This window comes from Marmota marmota, unplaced genomic scaffold, assembly GCF_001458135.2.
Source record: "Marmota marmota marmota unplaced genomic scaffold, marMar, whole genome shotgun sequence".
Classification (NCBI taxonomy): Eukaryota; Metazoa; Chordata; class Mammalia; order Rodentia; family Sciuridae; genus Marmota; species Marmota marmota.
The window spans coordinates 42,428,317-42,449,149 of NW_026000229.1; the positions used below are offsets into that span (position 1 = coordinate 42,428,317).

The following is a 20,833-nucleotide window of genomic DNA, read 5'->3' on the forward strand; positions in this document are numbered from 1 at the left end:
ATCTGTACAATTAGAAAAATGAGAAATTATACCCCAATGATTCAAATGTATGAATTGCCAAGATCATTGTAATGGCATGTGTAGCTAATAAAAAAATTTAGAAAAAATTAACTATCAGATATTAAGAACATAAATATATGAGTTTTCTAGTAGATGAGATACAGCTGTATGTACAAATAGTGACTGACTGGAAGATAAGGTAAAATAAAATATCTATACTGAAGCACAAGAGAAAAGAGGATGGAAAATAGTGGAAAAAATATATAAAAGATATAGAGGAAATATGATCATCATACACATGAAATTAAAATTTCAGGAGTAAAGAGGAGAGAGAATAGAACATAAGCAATGTTTGAAAAGATTTTGTTGTAGAAAATAGCTGTGGTTGTCTTTGCTGATTTTGACAAGTAGTTTATCAGGATTATAAAAGTTGTTCTCCCTGGGAGGGAAGGATTTTAATGGATAATTATGTATTTTTAACAGAAATTCTTATCCTGAGAGTTATAGAGAATTATACAAGACTATCTGAGTGTTGTCTTCTAAATTTTTCTCTGACTTCTGTGGAGTAAAAATTATATATGTGTATGGTTTTTTTTTTTGTGTGTGTGTGTGTGTGTGATTTGTCCATAAAGTGAGTGCTAAATAAATGTTTACACATACAGCAATTTGTTTCTCACCTTATTCATAACAATTATCTTACAGAACCCAGTCTTAATTCACACTCCCCACATTTTTCTCTCTGCTTTTTACCTTTTGTTTTTGTATAAATTCATAAAGGAGCCTCAGTTACCTGTTGTATCTAGAGCATGATGATTTGGATATAAAAGTAGAATGAATCACCTATCCAACTTTTTTCTTCTTTCTGCATTTAGAGAGTATGATTTGTTTAAGTTATTACTTCCAACTCTATATTTACCATCATTATCTAAGACAAATCAGTTGGCAAGGAATGCCTATGTCTTCTTATCTTTATGAATGTGATTAATGTCATTAAATCAGATAAAAGATTAACCATATATTCATTTTTCAACTTGTTGACACAAGTTGTGAATAATAAGGAATACTCAGACAAGAGAGAAAAAAAAAACAACAGATAATCCTTGAACTTTTATAGGTTAGAGGAAGAGTTAGACATAGGAGAACCTAACCTATTTTGTTCACCAGCCTCCATGCCCCTGAGATGCCTCTTATGTACTTCTTGTGTAATTTAGGTGGACATTACTAGTTAACTGTAATAAGTCAGTTTTACTGCTGTGTCAATGTTTTAATGTATTACTATATCCAAGAGTTAATATTTTTAATTAAAGGAATATTTATATATTGTAATGGTTTCCCTTGTGAAAATTAATATTTGTGAGATTACAGACAGGTTGGTGGTAGCAGTGGTAGAGAGAAGATAACTTTGGGCTTCTTTTTTCTTTTGTACCAGGAATTGAACCCATGGATGCTTTACCATAGAGCCATAACACCAACCCCTTTTATCTTTTTAATTTTGAGACAGTGTCTTTCCAAGTTGCTTTGGGCCTCACTAGGTTGCTGAGGCTGGCTTTGAACTTGTGATCTTTCTGTGCCATTGGGATTTCAGACATGTCCACTGTGCCCAGTTCAAAAGCCCTTTTTATAGTTCATTCAGATCACATGGAGTAAAAGGCAGTGTGGGATGGTGATGAGCAAAGCATCATTATGCCTGGATGCCCATAAGCCTTTTACTTACCTGAAACATTAATTTAAGTGGTTTCTCATATGTAAAATGATGGTAATTACAGTGAAATGATACATAAGGTGCCTAGTTCAGTATCTGACACATTCTAACTGTTCAGTAAATGTTAACAATATTTACAGTCATGAGGTTTATGATTACTGAAGAAAAAAATAGAAATTTTTCTGCTTTTCAAAATATATCAAATACTGGGTAGTAATGAGAATAAGGTTCAAAACTGTCAAGGGATTGTTAACTCACACATATTATCATATAAAATAACAATCCTAACAGAAAAATAGGCAAGAGCTATGGAGAACCACTATACAGAAGAGAATGTCTCAAAAGCTAATATGAATATGAAGGATGCTCACTGGTTTAGTAATTAGGGAAATGCAAATTAAAGCAAAAAGGAGGTGTTAGTTTTTACCTGTTTATCAAAAATTACAAAGCCAGGGCTGGGGCTATATAGCTCAGTGGTAGAGTGCTTGCCTTGCATGTGTGAGGCACTAGGTTCAATGCTCAGCACCACATAAAAATAAAGAAAGAAAGATATTGTGTTCATCTACAACTAAATTTTTTTAATTACAAAGCCAATGACAATTGTTGGCAGGAGTTGGTTTATAGAACCCCTCTAGTGTATAGACAGGAACCATTCCATTCTGAGGACAATTTTGAAATACCTAGATTAAATGTAACTATCCCCTTTAAGAAAGCAATTCTACTAGTTTATAAAGGGACATTAGTAAAAATAGTCTTATGAGGTTTAATTTTTCATGGTGGTAGGGTTATTGGAGGCAATATGGATATCAGTTCTTGAAACAAAAGATATTAAAATTCTGTAGATGTATATCATATAATATAAGTCTGCTGGTAGGAATATATATTTGAAGGACTTATAGAAGCAATAGTGCTGAGTGAAAACTATCAGCATATAAATAATTTAAGAATTCAGGCATCACAAAGTACTAGTATATTTATAAAGATATAAAAGACATATATTACATATTTTAAAAATCTGCCTGTATAATGAAAAAAAGGGGGGAATAAGGAATGAAGATAAATGGGAATTTTTAAAAAATAGAAAAATAAAAATACCTACCATGTGCTGATAATTTGAAATATAATAAAGTGTAGGAAAATAAATTAAAAATACAGTTCTAACTGCCCCATGGTGCACAGTGCTACCATGTTAGTATATTTCCATGTTATTATATTTCTGAGAGTTTGTTTCATATGCAAATTCATGTAGTTGCATACTTAATACAGATTTTACTTACATTATGGAGTCAACTATACATATAATTTTTTAATTTGTTCTGATTAGTTATACATGACAGAATGCATTTTGACACACTGTACGCAAATAAAGCATAACTTCTCATTCCTCTGGCTGTACATTGTGCTCAGTCACACCAGTAGTATAACCATACATGCATTTTTGTCATCTCTTTCCCCAGATATACATGTTCATTTTCTCATATAACTAAGTGTATTTTAAAAATACATTAACTAGAGGCTGGGTAGATCCCATCATATTCATATTCTACATATTCATATTCAATGTATCATGTCATAGTTACATATTGCATCATATAATATGCTAGATATTTACATAAGAGATTACAAGTTATCACTTTTTGGAAATATTGGTTCTAAATTATTATAATTATGACATTTTCTCATAAATCTTCATGTACATTTCTGATTATCATTTTCTTAATATAAAATCCTATGAATGTAATTTCAAGGTTAAAGAACAACATCTACAGTCTTACATATGTATTAACCTAAATTAACGATGTAATAATATTAGCCATTGCATCTTAAACTTCTTCAAGTTCTTAAAATTATCACCTTAGAAGTGAAGAATGATTACTTTATCTTTGATTTATCTATGATTATCATTTATCTATGATTTGTCTTTCTTAGGATTATTTTTCTCTTAAGAATCACCATTCTCAGTAGCCTCAAAAATAAAATAAAATAAAATACTTGCAAATCAACGAAAGAGATGAAAGATCTATATAATGAAAATTACAGAACCCTAAAGAAAGAAATCAAAGAAGACCTTAGAAGATGGAAAGATCTATCTTGCTCTTGGATAGGCAGAATTAATATTATCAAAATGACCATACTACCAAAATCACTATACAGATTTAATGCAATTCTTATCAAAATCCCAATGGCAACCCTCATAGAAATAGAAAAGGCAATCATGAAATTCATCTGGAAAAATAAGAGACTCAGAATAGCTAAAGCAATCCTTAGCAGGAAGAGTTAAGCAGGTGGCATTGCTTAAATGATACTACAGAGCAATAGTAACAAAACCAATATGGTATTGGCACCAAAACATACTGGTAGACCAATGGTACAGAATAGAGGACACAGAGAATAATCCACAAAATTACAATTATATTAGACAAAGGTGTCATGGAGAAACATGCACTGGAGAAAAGATAGTATCTTCAACAAATGGTGCTGGGAAAACTGGAAATCCATATGTAGCAAAATGAAATTAAACCCATATCTCTCACCATGCACAAAACTTAACCCAAAATGAATCAAGGACCTAGGAATTAAACAAGAGACTCTGTGTCTCATAGAAGAAAAAGTAGACCCTAATCTTCATCATGTGGGATTAGGCCCCAACTTCCTTAATAAAGACTCCTATAGTAAGAATTAAAACCAAGAATCAATAAATGGGATGGAATCAAGCTAAAAAGTTTCTTCTTGGCAAAAGAAACAATCTGTGAGGTGAACAGAAAGCCTACATCCTGGGAGCAAATTTTTACCCCTCACACATCATATAGAGCACTAATCTCTAGGTTTTTAAAGAACTCAAAAAGCTAAGCACCAAAAAACCAAATAACCCAATCAACAAATGGGCCAAGGACCTGAACTTCTCAGAAGAGGATATACAATAAATCAACCATACATGAAAAATACTCATCATCTCTAGCAATCAGAGAAATGCAAATCAAAACTACTCTAAGATATCATCTCACTCCAGTCAGAATGGCAGCTATTATGAAGACAAACAACACTAAGTGTTGGCGAGGATGTGGAGAAAAAGGTACACTCATACATTGCTGGTGGGACTGCAGATTGGTGCAGCCATTATGGGAGTACATCTTGGAATTTATTTTTATCACTTTATATTTAATAAGATCTAGTCTTTGGGGTTTGTTGAAGCCAACTAAAGTTTTTTTTTTTTTTTTAATTGGCTGAAGTATTTGATTACCTGTTTTAAGGATCTTGATTTTTACCTGAATAGGCAATCGTCAGCCACCAAAAGCAAGCAGATGAGTACTGCAATAATATAGTGTTAAGGAAAATTATTGTGTTGATAGTATGTAAAGAGTTTGGGAGAGGTGAAAACAAAGTAGGAAGATGAGATCTTTGTAATGGTTGAAATGCAGGGTGGCCATCAGGGTGTTAGGATGAAAGAAATTTTGCACTTTGTCTTGTTCACTGCCATATCTTTAATGTACAAATAGATTTGGTACTCATTAAGTACTGAGAAAATATTTGTTGATTCAATAAATGAATTAATCATTTTTATATGTAGGCTATATACAGAAAGAAAGGACAAAGTTCTCTAATATTTTAAGCTTGATTTAACTATTACAAACAGGGAACTTGAACAGAGAAATAAAGTTTTGAGGAAATACCAAGAACTTTGTTTTATTTATTTAATGCTTTCAAATAAAACATTTGATAAACATTTTGGGGGATTTAATATATTGGAGAGAGATTGTTTGCTTGGAGTTTTAAGAATCATTTGCCTAAAAGTAATAGATAATAGTATTGGTAATAAATAAAAGAGCCAAAGACCCAAGAGAAGGGCAAAATAATCTAATGGGCAGAAGATAACATATATTGAGTGCTTTCTGCATGCCAGGTATTGTTATGAGATTTGTATATAATATTTTATTTAACTTCACAACGTCCCCAAAAGCTATTACCTAGGAAAACTGAAATTGAGAGAAGTTAAGCAACTTATCCCAGATCCCCTGCCCAAGACGTATTTCAGCCATTATATGAACTAGATGAATCTACCTCCAATTTTTCATCTCTGTTGCAATCACCATCTTTAATGAATTTTGTCTACCTCTACCATTAAGCGCACTACAACATAATTGTTTTGTCCTTGTCTACTGAGTTCAACATTTGGTTATTTTGTAGGTCTGTTTCTATTTCCTTTTGTTTTGGGTTTTTCTTTTGATTATAGGTCACATTTTGCATGTTTTAACATCTCTTTTATATTTCCCGTCATATATTGAATAAAAAAGAATGATAGAGACTGAGGTAAATAATCCTTACCCTAGAAAAAGGCATATTCCTTTCTCCATCTGACAGCTAGTCTGGGATGTTTATTCTCTTCAGTCTCATCTCCAGTTGAACTGGGACTGTTCTTAGTTGCATTTCATTTGAATATGCACTTCTTGAAGTTACTTTGATTAGGACTCTCTTTTCATCTGGGCTTGGAATTCAGCTTCAATGAGTCTAGGGAACCCAACCCCCAGCCCACTTTACAGACAGTTCTGCTTCTACTCTCAGCCCCTCCAAGCCCTAGAGGAAATTTCTCAGTCTTCCTACCCTGCCCCCAATCTTTGGTGAAGTGGAAATTTAATAGAAAAGATTTGATGAGCAGGTGTTCCTCATCTCCTTTTTGTCCAAGCCCCAGCATACTGCATGTAGTCACTATATGCACTCAATTAGGATTTGTGGTAAATAACTAGCAGACTAAACAGATTCCATGGATCTTCTCATGACTCTAAAAGTTTATCACAGGAGTCCACTGATCATAAAAGTTTGGCCGCTTTCTATATACATTGATATAATCCTTTAATCTATGGAGGTTTGAATCTCTTCCCTTGGTTCTCCAATTAAGAAAGTAGACATGGAATTTCACTCATGTAGGAAAGGCTTATCCAATCTGTAATTTAGTTCATCGACATGACTGCATTCTCAGCACTCTGGGTTATAAAAGCACAATTTTATAACCCATCCGACATTTTTGTAATGATGAGAATAGCTTTCAACTTCCACTTTTCATATACAGTACTAAGTAAAAAACATAAATATATTTTAATCATTAAAAATATTAGTTCTTAAAAGAATAGACAACATGAAAATATTTATTTTTCATTATAGATTGCTATTATATATATATGTAAATTATGGAATCTCAAAATTCAGGAAGAAGCTAAAGTTCTAAACAGTCTAGATTTTTAGTATTTTTATTGCAGTTATGCTAATAGGAAAACTTATCAAAGAGAACTGCAAAAATTGCATTTGGAGTGCTTGAGTGCTAGTATACATTAATTTTCAATTTTAAGGTGAAGCCAGAGACAGACCTGAGATGTTTTAGAAATAAAGTTGTTGTTTTCTATGAAATATTAGTAATATCGACCTATAAGTTTTAGAAAAGTAAATTGAAGGTTGTACCCTAAATGTGTCTGAAATATGTGTATCTGGGTCCTTCACTTACCTAAAATGATACTTTCCATCACATGCATAAATCATACTTTTGTGATACAAGGGTTTGATTTTTAATAGTCAAATCTTTAAAATATAGCTAGCATAGGCTTTGCTTCTTGGGGAGGTTCTTTCATGACCACTCTCGAGCTGGCTAAACGTAAGCCAATAAAGGTGAGTTTTTCTCTCAGTACTTGTGTATATTAGGGCTTGAAGCTAGTAGAGTTAGAGGAGCTACAAAAGACATCATAAGGATGTCTTAACAACACTTAACTGGTTTCTCAATCTTAAAAACTCTATGACCTTTATCTGGATTTCTTGACTTGGAATCTGTGTGTCCATTACTGGTGAATCATTGATAGAAAGGCAAAAGAAATTGTACATATTCATTTATCGAGGCAACATCATGTCATGTCATATTTTGTAGTATTGAAATATATTTGGTGAACTTCAAGTGCCGTTGTCTTGCTTATTCTTGGATCTTTAATATCTAGCAAGGCCTAGCTAATAATCATTGTTCAATAAGTATTTTTTGAAGAATTAATTAAATAGAAATATTTTATATAAACTGAAAATATCACTGGGTACATCCAGATTTTAGTGAATACCATCTTGAATATATCAGCCTTTTATAGAGTAAATGCTGGTTTAACATAACAGCTTATATAATTTCTACTAAGGACACAATAGCTACCCAAACTTTAATTTAAAAATCCAGTTATTCTTTGATTGTGGATAACAAAAATAATGTAAAGAATCAATGAAGCATTTTCTAATAGAAGAAAACTAATAATGATAAAGTAGACTCATAAAGAGGCTAGCAATAAGTCATAAATGTGAGATTAGAAGGTTCACTCAGTGGAAAGTTTGCATGAGAGATTGGCCATGAACAGAAGGGGTAGATACTAGCTAACAAAACAGAGAAACACCCCTATAATTCTTATCCATTATTATTTATTTTTATTGCAAAGCAGATATAGATTTAATTCAATTTACTATGATAAAGTAATCTGTTCCTCTTATTTGGAATCATAGAACCAACTCACAATTTGGCCTTGCTAAGTCACTGCTTTATGACCCAGCATGATAAAAATGTATTTACTTTGCTCTTGGGAGCTCTTATAGAAAACATCATTCAGTTTTCTCCTCTTCAGTTTTCCTTTTTTTTTTTTTCCTTTCTAATACCTCATATAACTAACTACTCATCCTTAATGAGAAAAGTAGAATTCTCTTAGACCCATGCTTTAAATCCCTAAAGACTATGCCTATATAGTCAATAGTTGAACTTTAATAAGTTCAGAATAGTATCACAGCTTCAAAAATAACCAGATAAATAAATATGTAACTATGAATAAATAAATATTTAACTATGGGTATAAAGCTGAAGACTTAGGCAACAGTTCCAGCACTGGCAGTAATACATCAAAACAAATCACTCTTCTTTTGTCTATAAGAACATTAGGCAAGGAGAAGCTATAAGCAGGGAAAACTGTGACATTCAGAATAAAGGAGAGGGAATCATAATAATAAAGACTTCCCACAGGAGCTGAAAGATTCAAGACAATGACAGCTGGTGAGAATGTTCCCCAGCATTGATACCAACCATGAACCAACCAAATAGGAGATTTTTAAAAAAATTCTAGGTATCATGTTCAGTAACATGGATTATGTTTAAATGAAAATTATAAATTGTATTGATTTTTTGCTTCTTTGCTTATCTTTTAATTTCAAGTTGGAGACAACTTTATAAGCTATCTCAATCTCTTTTGGACTTAGACCTTTTTAAGATTTCCTACAGCTTTAGATCTTCACTGTTTTTTCATAGCCTTGGAACTTTCCAAATACACTATTATATAGCCTCAAGTATAATAACCGTGAAGCATGTGACTTTTTTTTTCTTCTTTTGGTACCAGGGATTGAACTCCTATTGAAGTCCTATAATTATAAAACATGTATTGCTTTACTTCACAACCAGAATATCTGTTTATCATCGTACTTTTTTTTTAAAGCATTCTTTTTTTTAACCACTAAGCCATATCCCCAGCCCTATTTTGTATTTTATTTAGAGACAGGGTCTCGAAGAGTTGCTTAGCACCTCACCATTGCTGAGGCTGGCTTTGAACTCACCATCCTCCTGTCTCAACCTCCAATGTCCCTGGGATTTAACTTCTTTTTTGTTCACAGGCCTAAGGAAAGGTCTTAGGTTTTTTTCTCTGTGTTCCTGAGAAGTTCTCCAAAAACAGCAGATTTTCCCCTCATACTTAAAGTTCAACAGACAAAGAAAACATAGTTTGGCTGTATAGATTATTTACTACTTAGTAGCTTGGCCTCATTTTGAATCTAAAGTTAGTATCACTCCTAAAATTTATACTATCTTTAAGTTTTGACACTACAAAGAAAAATACTGGTCCCTTACTATTTTATAAAGATTTCGAGACTATTAAAAATTCTATGCTTTTTGATAAAGTGTTTGAAGTGATTTTAAATGTATTTTAAGCAGAAAGTTTATTATTTTCTTGTAGCTTACAGTCTGTTTTGCAATCAAAATTTCCTGCATGATTTTTTAGTACAAAATAATACAAGTTCAGTGAGCATTTTTGCTGTCTAATTTTAAGTTTTCTATTACTTTCCCCCCCCTTCCTATTTTCAGCTTTCTAAGAAATATGGAGTCCACGTATGTGGAGAAGGTGGAGAATATGAAACATTCACTTTGGATTGCCCTCTATTTAAGAAGAAAATAATTGTGTAAGATATCATTTTAGAAGTTTTTTGCCCTTTCCTTAAATTTAAGTGATAGAAGAAGCAACTTAACATTAAGCTTGAGGCAACTTTTGTTGGGAGAAATAGAACATGTTCTCTAAGTTCACAAACACTCAATTTGTTTAATACCAGTGAAGTCGTCTGAATACTTAAATCAATACCTGACAAGACGAGGCCTTCATAGAAGCCTATAAACTTTTTAGACATTGCACTTTCGTTTACTTGCTGATTATGGCCTGCAGTAAAACTGGAACCTACACACTGACACTTTTATCCTTTCATGAAGTGTGAATTGCCTGTATTATTTATCTTTCATTACAGCAACATTTGATAAACTGCCACATCAGTAGCCTGTGGGTTCCATTAACTCCATCCTCTTTTTCCTTTTATTTTTGGCTTTAAAAAGTTAGAATAGCATACTAAATATTTCTCTTCAGTTACTTGTATTTATTTTTACATGTAAACTTTGTTTTTAAATAGGTTCAATTTATGGTAAGTAGTATGATTTATTTACCATAAATTGTTAAAATTAGTATACAGAAAAATAGGAGCTTTCTTCAGTTTATTACATTATTATCCATGTTCTAATTTATGTCACTCTTGTCATATGCTAAGAAAGCATTTTATCTCCTTTTCCTGAGTTCTTATGCTTCTTAGAAAAGACTATCTGAATTATGCTTGACTGAATTGACAGTTTTTGGTATTTTCAACAATAAGATTTGAATTCTTTGTACATATTAATAAGAGAGGAAGTAAGTTAAGAAAATTAAGACAGCTTGAGGTAGATTTTCTAAAAAATATATTTATTTAATAGAATATAGCAAAATGTTTTTATCACAAAAATTCATGTACAAAATTCATGTATATTTTCATGTTTTTCCTGTTTTCTTTCCTATTAATAATCAACATAATAATGACTTGTTTAGCAAATATTTATCAGGTGTCTATTATGTCCAGATCATCCTACTGACTGTGGTGATCATACAATGATTCACAAATGAAACATGCATGAGATATTACTTCCATGAAATAGCACTGTTTGATTATTTAAGAAAGACATCCACATGCTAGGGTGAATTTATAGTATAATGGAAAACTTGATATACATTTAGTTACTAATATGAGACTAGCAAAATTCTCCAAGGGGAGAACACTAAGAGGAAGAAATCCAAAGAATAAGACTTTGTCCATTTACCTGAAAAACTGAAGTCCTATAATTATAAAACATGTATTGCTTTACTTCACAACCAGAATATCTGTTTATCATAGTACTTTTTTTTAAGCATTCTTTTTTTTAACCTTTATTTTATTTACTTATTTTTATGTGGTGCTGAGGATCAAACCCAGTACCTCACATGTGCAAGCACTTTACCACTGAGCCACAACCCCAGCACCTTATCATAATACTTAAACCTAGAAAATGGATGTTTTTCAACCTCTCCATTTTGTGGATATCTGCATCCCTTAAACCTGATGGAGACAAAGTCTTGAGGGGAACTTGTCATGCTATTCAAGAAAAGGTATCATAGAAAGTATATTAGAACTGTCTAATGCCAAATAGAACTATTCATTGCAGCCAAATAATCATTTATTGAGGGAAATTTTTTAAGTGAAACTGCAAACTGTTTCCCTGCTCTGTAAGAGTTCTTTCTGTAGAAAGAGAGGTGGACAGACAAATCAACAATATGTGAGAGGTGCCACCATACAGATGTGCCTTGAGACACAAAGGAAGTCTTACCTTTTTATTCTTATTCATTTGTCAGTTTATCACCAAATTCTGATGTTTAAGCATATTATTTCCTCTTTTTTCTTTATAGGTTATCTCTCTCTTCAGCTTCATTTCTTTCTTACTTGATTCCTTTCTTTTAAATCACCTTCCTATTTCTGCCCACTTTGATAGAGCTTTCCCTTTCTGAAGGTTTGTGCTGCCAACCACCTCCAGTGCTTGTTCTATATGTGAACTCTCAGAACATACAGTAGGCACTGATAAGTATTAAGTGTTGTTAAATTGTATTTTATTATTATTTCTGTTTACATGCTTTGTTTCACATATTTTTATGTATTATTCTCTTTTATATTTAGAGGTTATATATTGAGGATTATCCTGGTTCAATGGAAAAAGGATTTTTCTTACTATGTGCAAAATCTTTCCTCCCCTTTAAGATATAATTATCCTTATCATGCCTGCTTAATATGCATCAAATGTAAGTTAACATGCATTATCCATTCTAAAATTATATATAAATGAAAGATATTTTACTTAGACACAGTTTTCCATATGATACAATTAAAAGATAACTTTCTAACAACATTGGACCATTAATAATGATGGCTCTTGTAATTCAAAATTCATTAGGGGAAAATTTAATAATTTTTGTTTTATGTAATAAATTCTGGTCTGCCCTAGTTACCATACAACTAATTATTTATAAGGATTCATATTTCAAATGTCTGATTCAAATAATTTTTTTTTATTTTAAAAAAGAAAAAGACCACATCTTCCATATGCAAAATTGTTTGATTATTATAGGAATATTCTACTTTATATATTTTATATTAAATAAACTTTCACATGCCAAATTATTTGATTATAATTAGGAATATTTTAAACACAGATTGAATCCTTGTTGTATAGTGAAATAATTTAGAGATTGAAATGATTCCAGAACTTTAACATTTTTTAAATCTTCTAGGAAAGACAGTTTCATAAACCTTCATAATTATAAAAGGTTCCACGTTTTTATAATTCACTTTTCATATTAATTAATATATAAAGTCACTAACCTCTAAAATACAAATTTTAGATCAGAAAATAAGTTGTTTTTTTTTCCTTAGAAGCTCTGATGAAAAGAATTACAGCCTAGCTTTTAAAAGAAGAGGACAATTCCTGGGAAATTATAGGTTCTCAAATCTTAAAAAATTACTATTTTATACATATATATCAGAACTTAAATCCTAAAGTATATTAAAGAAAGTAATCACTTTATTTTCTCTGTTGATGAATAATCCTTTTTAATCTCAGTATTGATATTTTTAATGTCAGTATTTTCCTTTGGATAGTCAGTATTACTATACCACTGCTACAAAGTTGTTACATATGGGGTAAAGGAAAACAAGAATGAATGAAGGAAGGAAGCACTAAATCACATGGTTAAAAAACTATCCATTCGGTCTGGGGTTGTGGCTCAGTAGTAGAGCGCTTACCTAGCATGTGTGAGGCCCTGGGTTCAATTCTCAGCACCACATATAAATAAATAAAATAAAAATCTATTGATAACTAAACAAATATTAAAAGAAAAAAAATTTAAACTATCCATTCATTTTCCACTTTCTCAAACTACTCATATTTGCTACCTACTCAAGATATATTCAGTACAGAGCACCATACTGAGGCATTTCCCCATGAGGAGGAAGCAAAGACTTTTAACTTAGTTGCCTTCTCATATTGATTTTGTATTACCTGGAAATTTATTTAAATGTATTAACTCTTTTTCTTATATTTAAATTTTTAGATCCATTAACCTTTATTTTTGTTATGCTAGGAATACTATATGGCATTATTGATATCTATGTGTGCATGAATGTTTACATGTACATCAAATGTAATATGCATATTAAATATTGTTAAATTGCCATTATTTGTTTACATGCTTTGTTTCACATACTTTTTAAAGTATTACTCATGAAAGAGACAGTGTTATATATGTATGAAAAAGTATGTATTCATGTGAAGGTAATTAAAATTAGTGTGGATTTCTGATCATTTCAGTAGTTAATATGAAAATGTAAAGGTGTTTGACGAAGTTTAACTATACAGTTATTAATGTCTAATTAATCCCAGCCATTGTACTCTACTGAGGGGTAGATTGGGATGGCACATGAATAGGCAAAGATGAACAAAACTAATACCTCTCACATAATTACAGTAGATGTGTTATAACAGGGCTATAAATACAATACTAAAGAACATGAAGAAGAAAACTAGTACTGACTGTGGGTATAAGGACTGGCTTCACAGAAATCACATCTAGATGTCTGTGAGGGTAGGTGTGAGTCTACAGGACTATCTGTGTATACTTTAGTGAATACAGAGACCATATGTTTGAATTGGAATGGTATATAGTGTCTTGGCCCCAACCTATCACAGTTGTTTTATTAGAGGAGAGGAAAGAACAAAGACCATTTCTGAGTCTCAAAAGAATACAAGGAATTTTCTTTTGAAGTAAGAAGTTCTTTTTAGGTGAGTGTTTCTTTTGAGGTTCTCTCACACATCAGGAGACTGGCCTCAGGAAAGAGGTTCAACCCAGACTTAGCTGCCATTTTAAAGTTGTAAGTAGGCATGAGCTCAATATAGAAAATAAAAAAAAGTGGGGGGGGATGTGGATAAGCACTTGGAATGGAAATGCCTCAAATGCCTCACTTATAGAAAAAGTAGTAACGCACTGATTACTTGTGTTAAGAAGGAATGGGGAAGACAGCAGCCAATTAGAAAGCATATTTGCTGTGGCACAATTGATCTTAATTTTCTGGGTTAGTTTAAAGATGTACTGACAGATCCTGCTTTTAGGACTCAGAGCAATGTACAATGAAAACAAAGACCAGGCATCCTTGAAAAAAAATAGTGGCTTCAGTTCATAGAAAAAGAAGAGCAATAGTGACATATTCTGTCTAAAACTAAAAACTGTTCATATCAGATCTATTCTCTCCCAGTTGAGTCTTGCTTTATATAAATGAATGAAATGATGTTAGTCAATTAGAGATTATTGATTTAATAGAATCCACCAAAATCACATTTTCTTTCATTTAATGCTGAGAATGTTATATATTCTCTCTTTATAATTACCTTGATTCCAAATGCAATAATTGCATCAATTAAGTAAGCTATTTGCTGTCTTCCTTTGTTTTTTTATTGGTGATAACTGACATGAGAAGGGAGGGCCTGCACCTTCCTACTGAGATAGATCCTTTCAGTAGATAGTATTGCTTCAGATTAATTATAGTTTTGGTGCACTCCATTATCAGGGATATCAAAACCAAGCTGCCTAAATTAGGCATAATTAAAGCTCAGGATCAGTTTCCAAGACCAGATTCAGAAACAGATTAAAGTTTAATCTGTTAAGTGACATTGTAACAGGAATTGATGGTTGAATCTGATTGCTCAGCCAAGATACAATTAGAGTAGACAACTCTGAGAAATAAAGAAATAACAAATTAGGAATAACAAAGCAAGTGGGGATTAATCCAGAGAGGCAGGTGGTAACAAGCAAGAGGGCTTCCTCTGTACTTTATCTTTCTGTTCCTCCTCATGATACCTGGAAGCATCATTTAGTTGATGTAACCTATGAAGGTAAGTCATATCTTTTCATCAGGATCTTGACTCATGAATGATTCTATTTCTGTTGTGTTATACTTTGCTTTTCTTTTAATGTCCAACAAGTTCTGCCTTCTAATTGGTGGATTATAAGTATACATAGTAATAGAATTTATTATGCCGTATTTGTATATGTACATATTACGTAAAAACTGATTACTCACATTCCCCAGTACTTTCCCTTTCCCACCCAACTCCCTTCCCCTGATCTGTTTGCTCTACTTTAGTGATCATTCTATTGTTGTTATTATTAATATCTTAATTGGTGCATTATAGTTATATATAAAAGAAGTCCTTTTTAATGTTGCTTTTCCTAATCATTAACAAAATGCATATTTGATATAAAGGTTCATGAATGTAACTCACTTTTTTTTTAAATCATCAAACATACTTTTGTTTTTGTTTGTTTGTTTTGGGTACTGGGAATTAAACCCAGGGATCCTTTACCACTAAGCTACATCCCCAGTCTTTTTAATTTTTGATTTTGAGACAGGGTCATGCTAAGGTGCTGAGACTGGCCTCCAGCTTGCAATTCTCCTGCCAAGGATCCCTCCCAAATCACTGGTATTACAGGTGTAATCCACCATGCCTGGCATCAAACATAGTTTTAAAATCTATCTTGAATCTTTCATATAGAATGTAAACATATTTTGTTCATGGAAATTTAGTATTTTGCAGTCACATATTCTGATGTTTCTTCTATTGCCTCTAAATAACTTTATATCACAAAAGTTGATTCAAAAATGATTTTGCCTTAGTGACAAAAGGTCAAAGTAAGTATTTATTCTGCTATACTACAGTGATCAAAATGCTAACAATATTAATCCAAACAATGTAACTACTTCCTAAGGCATTAAAGAGTTATGAGAAATTTCTATTTAAATTTTCAGTTAAAATGCAAAGTATTATCACTCCCAATAAACAATAATAAAAAATAATTAGCTATTAGAACTTCACACATAATTTGTTATTCATATGTGTTTTATAGGGTATCTTTGATAAAGTTGGGTTAATTTACATGTATCTATATGGTTCCAACAAGCAGTTCATACCATTTTACCTGAATGTGGTAATTACTGTGTCAGGCGATCAATTTTAATAGCAATGATGTTGCAGTGTGAAGAGTTCAGCTGAAGCTTAAACCATCCTGGGTAATGCTTTTGTGAAAGATAATTGAGATTTTGTGTGAAACACTGAATGAATTACCTTTTGAAAATCAAAAGAATAATGAAGATAAAGCACTAATGTTTAGTCCCTACCAAGCAAATTTGTGAAAATGAAATTGAACAGGAGTTTAAGTCTTAAAATTGTTCCAAGAGCTTTGAGTGAACCTACATGTTGAACTATGTGCTCTTATGAAGATGAAAAACTTCATTATTTTTTTCAAAAGTTTACTATTCTTGATCCTTTTACCCAATTATTGAATCATTAAAAATACATGTTAATCACTGCATGTTGTACATCAATGGAAATTAGTACACAGTGAGGATTTTTTGTCTCTTCTGTCAGTAACAGGAGTAACTTGCCATAATTTGTATAGTAAATAAATGCATTATAATTATATTTCAGGGATTCTTCAGAAGTGGTTGTACATTCAGCTGATGCATTTGCACCTGTGGCTTATCTACGCTTTTTAGAATTGCACTTAGAAGACAAGGCAAGTAAATCTAAGATTTACAGTGACTTTATTTGAAAAGTGAGATACACACATTGACTCTGTATATATAGCTCTGTGACATTAGATGAGAGGAGAAAGAAAATTGATTTTGTCATTAGTGATTTTTTTCAGCTCCTCAGTCAATAACTAAGAATACTAAAACTGCTTATAATCTTAAGATCGCTATGATACAAAGACATTACATTTCAGAAAAGTTTGCAGGTCAGTGAAATGGGAGTAATACATTAAACAATGAGAAGATAAAGGACTATATAAAACCAAGTATTAAATCATGTAGCAAGATAAGAATTAGGTTATTGTGCATAAGTATTACAGGGAAGATTTGATGATGAATTGGTTTTCTTCATACAAATAAGAAGAGAGGAGAAATACAGCTTTTCTGAAAATATACAGGGGAAGAGAAGTACAAGGGAAAGATGGAAAATGAGGCAAAAGTGCAGTAGAGCTCTTTTTTAAATACAACAAAATGTCAATTTAATGATGTTGAGTGGGGGCTGAGGTTATAGCTCAGTAGTAGAGCTATTGCCTTACACATGTGAGGTACTAGGTTTGATCCTCAGCACCACATAAAAAATAAATTTAAAAAAATTTCAAAAAATATGTTGAGTGGAATCATAAAAATCTGGATTAGATCCTTTGATTGTAAGGTCTGATCCTTGAAATATTGCTTTATATATTTCTGTCTTCATAGAAATACTAGCTGAAATTGTGTAAGGAAATGAGACTAATGACAGGAAAAAAAAAAAAAAAGATTAGAAAAAGTATTCTGTGTGTCTGTGTTTTTTCCCCAAATCTTGAGACACACTCCTACTTACATGTTTAGGATAGGGAATCTGAAGGATCAAGAGAATTAACAAGGATTCAGCAAAAATTAGGAATAACTCTTTGAATGAGAGTTTCCATAATAGAAAATAGTTACTGATACCAGGTCTCCAGAAAGATGATGATGAACAGGATTGAAAAATAGGTCAGTCAATTGGGCTGGAATTGCCTTTTATCAAAAAACTGATTGAAGTAATACTATCCAAACATTTCTCAGACTTACTAAAAGGAACCCCTTACTTTTAGGTCCTTCTGCTTTTGCTGCATGTACACACACACAAATTCAAAACCATTAAATTCTTGTTTAGATACTACTACCATTATATGTTCAGCTCTACCTAAACAGCTCACTATTCACTTTGCTGTTTGGTATTGTATTTGTCTTTACAGTCCATTTCCCTATTGCACATTACAATGTTAGATCTTTAAGGTGAGATATCTACTGACATTGAATAAAAATGATGCATTTACCTTCATTTTCTTCTTATTATTATCTCTCTCTCTCTCTTTTCCAGGTATCTCCAGAGCCTGACAACTATAAAACATCTACGTATATACATAATTTTTGAAAAAGCATTTTCAAAAACATCATTGACTAAGCAGTCATTTTTGTACAGAAAAGTTAACAGCATTTTGTCAATTACCATGGCCAGTTTTTCCCATTACTTTATTTTTTTATTTTTTAAATGCTTTTTTTAAGAAGAAATTAATAGAATCATTGATTAATTGAAAAAATATCAACAGCTTATTCATTAACATTACCAACTTCTCTATATTGACTTTTTCTTTGGTTAACACAACCTTTCCGTGACTTCTGTGTGACATATGTCTCTTTTGTTCCCCTTTAATTTTACCTGTAACACCTATGTGTGTAATTATTTCTTTCATTGCACTACTTTCCTCTTTATTCTTCCCATCCTTGCAATCTATGTCATGATACAGAAGCATATGAAGAGACAATCACTTTATTTAGCCAGTTGAGTTTATTTTACTGCATATCACCAAAATGATCTCTAATTTTTGTCTTGAATGTACTTATGTTTCAAAAGTATCAACGTTACTGGACAAATAGGAATAATACCATTACTTTTATTGATTATTTTATAATCATGTTTATTTACACCCTCTTTAAAAAAAATAGAATGTGGGGCATCTTTCAGTTCACAGCAAAATTGAGATGTAAGGAGTTCCCATATATACTCCCTGCTTCCACAGAAGCATGGCCTATTCCACCATTAACTTTCTGTGCCAGAGTCATACATTTTTTACAACTGCTGAACCTATTTTGATTAAATATTATCATAAAAAGCCCATAGTTTACATTAAGGCTCACTGTTAATTTTTACATTCTATATGTTTTGATAATGTCAAATGACATGTATCCACTATTACAATATCATACAGAATAGTTTTGCCACCTTAAGATCTATGTTCCACCTATTCATTTCTTCATTGGTCTTCTTTAATCTCTGGCAACCACTCATTTTATTGTCTCCATACCTTTGTTTTTTCCAGGATGTCATATAAAATCATACAGTATGTATCCTTTCCCGATTAGCTTCTTTCTCTTATTAATTTGCATTTAGGTTCCCTCATTTTTTTAAAGTCTTGTTAGCTTATTTCTTATAATTACCTAATAATATTCCATTGTCTGAACATAACAAAGTTTATTATATCCTTTCACCTCCTGAAGGACAACTTAGTTGCTTCCACCTTTTGGCAATTATGAATATAACTACTATAAACATCCATGTGCATGTTTTTGTGTAAACGTAAGTTTTCAATTCATTTGTGTAAATACCAATGAGTATGATTATTGTATTTATAAAAGTATAATGAAAGGATGTTTAGCTTTGTAAGAAACTGACAAACTGTCTTCCATTATAGCTGTACTATTTTGCATTCCCACCAGTAATAAATGAGTTTCTTTTCTTCCATTCTTACCAGCATTAGATGTTGTTTTGGCTATTATATTAGGTTTGTAGCATTATCTCATTGTTGTTTAAGTTTGAAGTTCTCTAATGATTTAAGACATTGAGCATCTTTTCATATGCTTATCTGCCATCTGTATATCTTCTCTGGTGAAATTTTTCTTTAGATCTTTTGCCCATTTTTTTTTCTTTTTTAGAATTTAACCTGTATTTTATTTACTTTTTGGTGGTGTTTATTTGTTTTTATGTGGTGCTGACCATGGTCCCAGCGCCTCACCCATCCTAGGTAAGCACTTTACCACTGAGCCATAAACCCAGCCCCTCTTTTGCCCATTTTAATTGGATTATTAATATTAATATTGAGTATTAAGAGTTCTTTGTATATTTTGGATAGCAGGGTTTTTTTGGATATTTCATTTGCACATATTTTCTCCCATTCTGTAGTTTGACATCTGCTTCTCATAGTAATTAATGTTTTTCACAGACCAGAAGTTTTTTAATTTTAATAAAGCCGAGCTTATCAACTCTTTCCTATTTTTATTGTACCTTTAATGTTATATCCAAAAAATTCCACCCAAACCCAAGTCTATCTAGATTTTATTCTATGTTATCTTTTGAGAGTTTGATAGCTTTGTGTTTTACATTTGTGTCTTTAATACATTTTGAATTGATTTTATAAAGGATATAAGATCAGTGTATAGATTTATTTTTTAAAAGTAGATATCCATTTGTTCTAGCACCATTTTTCTTCTTTGTATTGCCTTGTTATTTTAGTTATTTGTGTGAACTATTTCTGGACTCTGTACTTTGTTCCATTGACCCATATATTCCTCTGCCAATACTACACTTTTTGGATTACTAAAACATAGTGAGTCTGGTCAGATAGTATCAGTTATTACTTCAGACTTACTTAGTTCTTCTTCAATATTATATCAACTATACTGTGTCCTTTTTTTTTTTAATTTAACATTTATTTATTTATTTATTTGGTGCTGAGGATCGAACCCAGAGCCTTACCTGTGCTAGGTGAGTGCTCTACCACTGAGCCACAACCCCAGCTCTGTCTTTTGTTTCTTATCCACAAAATA

The 20,833-nt window shown here is 31.7% G+C and overlaps 1 protein-coding gene across 6 annotated transcripts in view; it reads left to right on the forward strand.

The window, feature by feature from the left end:
* The window catches only part of Dph6 (diphthamine biosynthesis 6), a 165,697-nt gene extending 145,939 nt beyond the window's left edge, over positions 1-19,758 (forward strand). For 3 of the 6 annotated variants that reach the window (XM_048793514.1, XM_048793518.1, XM_048793517.1), the window contains 4 exons: positions 9,834-9,928; positions 16,082-16,087; positions 16,884-16,971; positions 18,330-19,758. In XM_048793514.1, the coding sequence (XP_048649471.1) occupies positions 9,834-9,928; positions 16,082-16,087; positions 16,884-16,971; positions 18,330-18,383 (243 nt within the window). In that variant the 3' untranslated portion in view covers positions 18,384-19,758. The remainder of the gene's footprint in view (positions 1-9,833; positions 9,929-16,081; positions 16,088-16,883; positions 16,972-18,329) is intronic. The other 3 variants (XM_048793516.1, XM_015480846.2, XR_007343917.1) reach the window with 2 other exon arrangements.
* Positions 19,759-20,833: the final 1,075 nt, after the last annotated feature.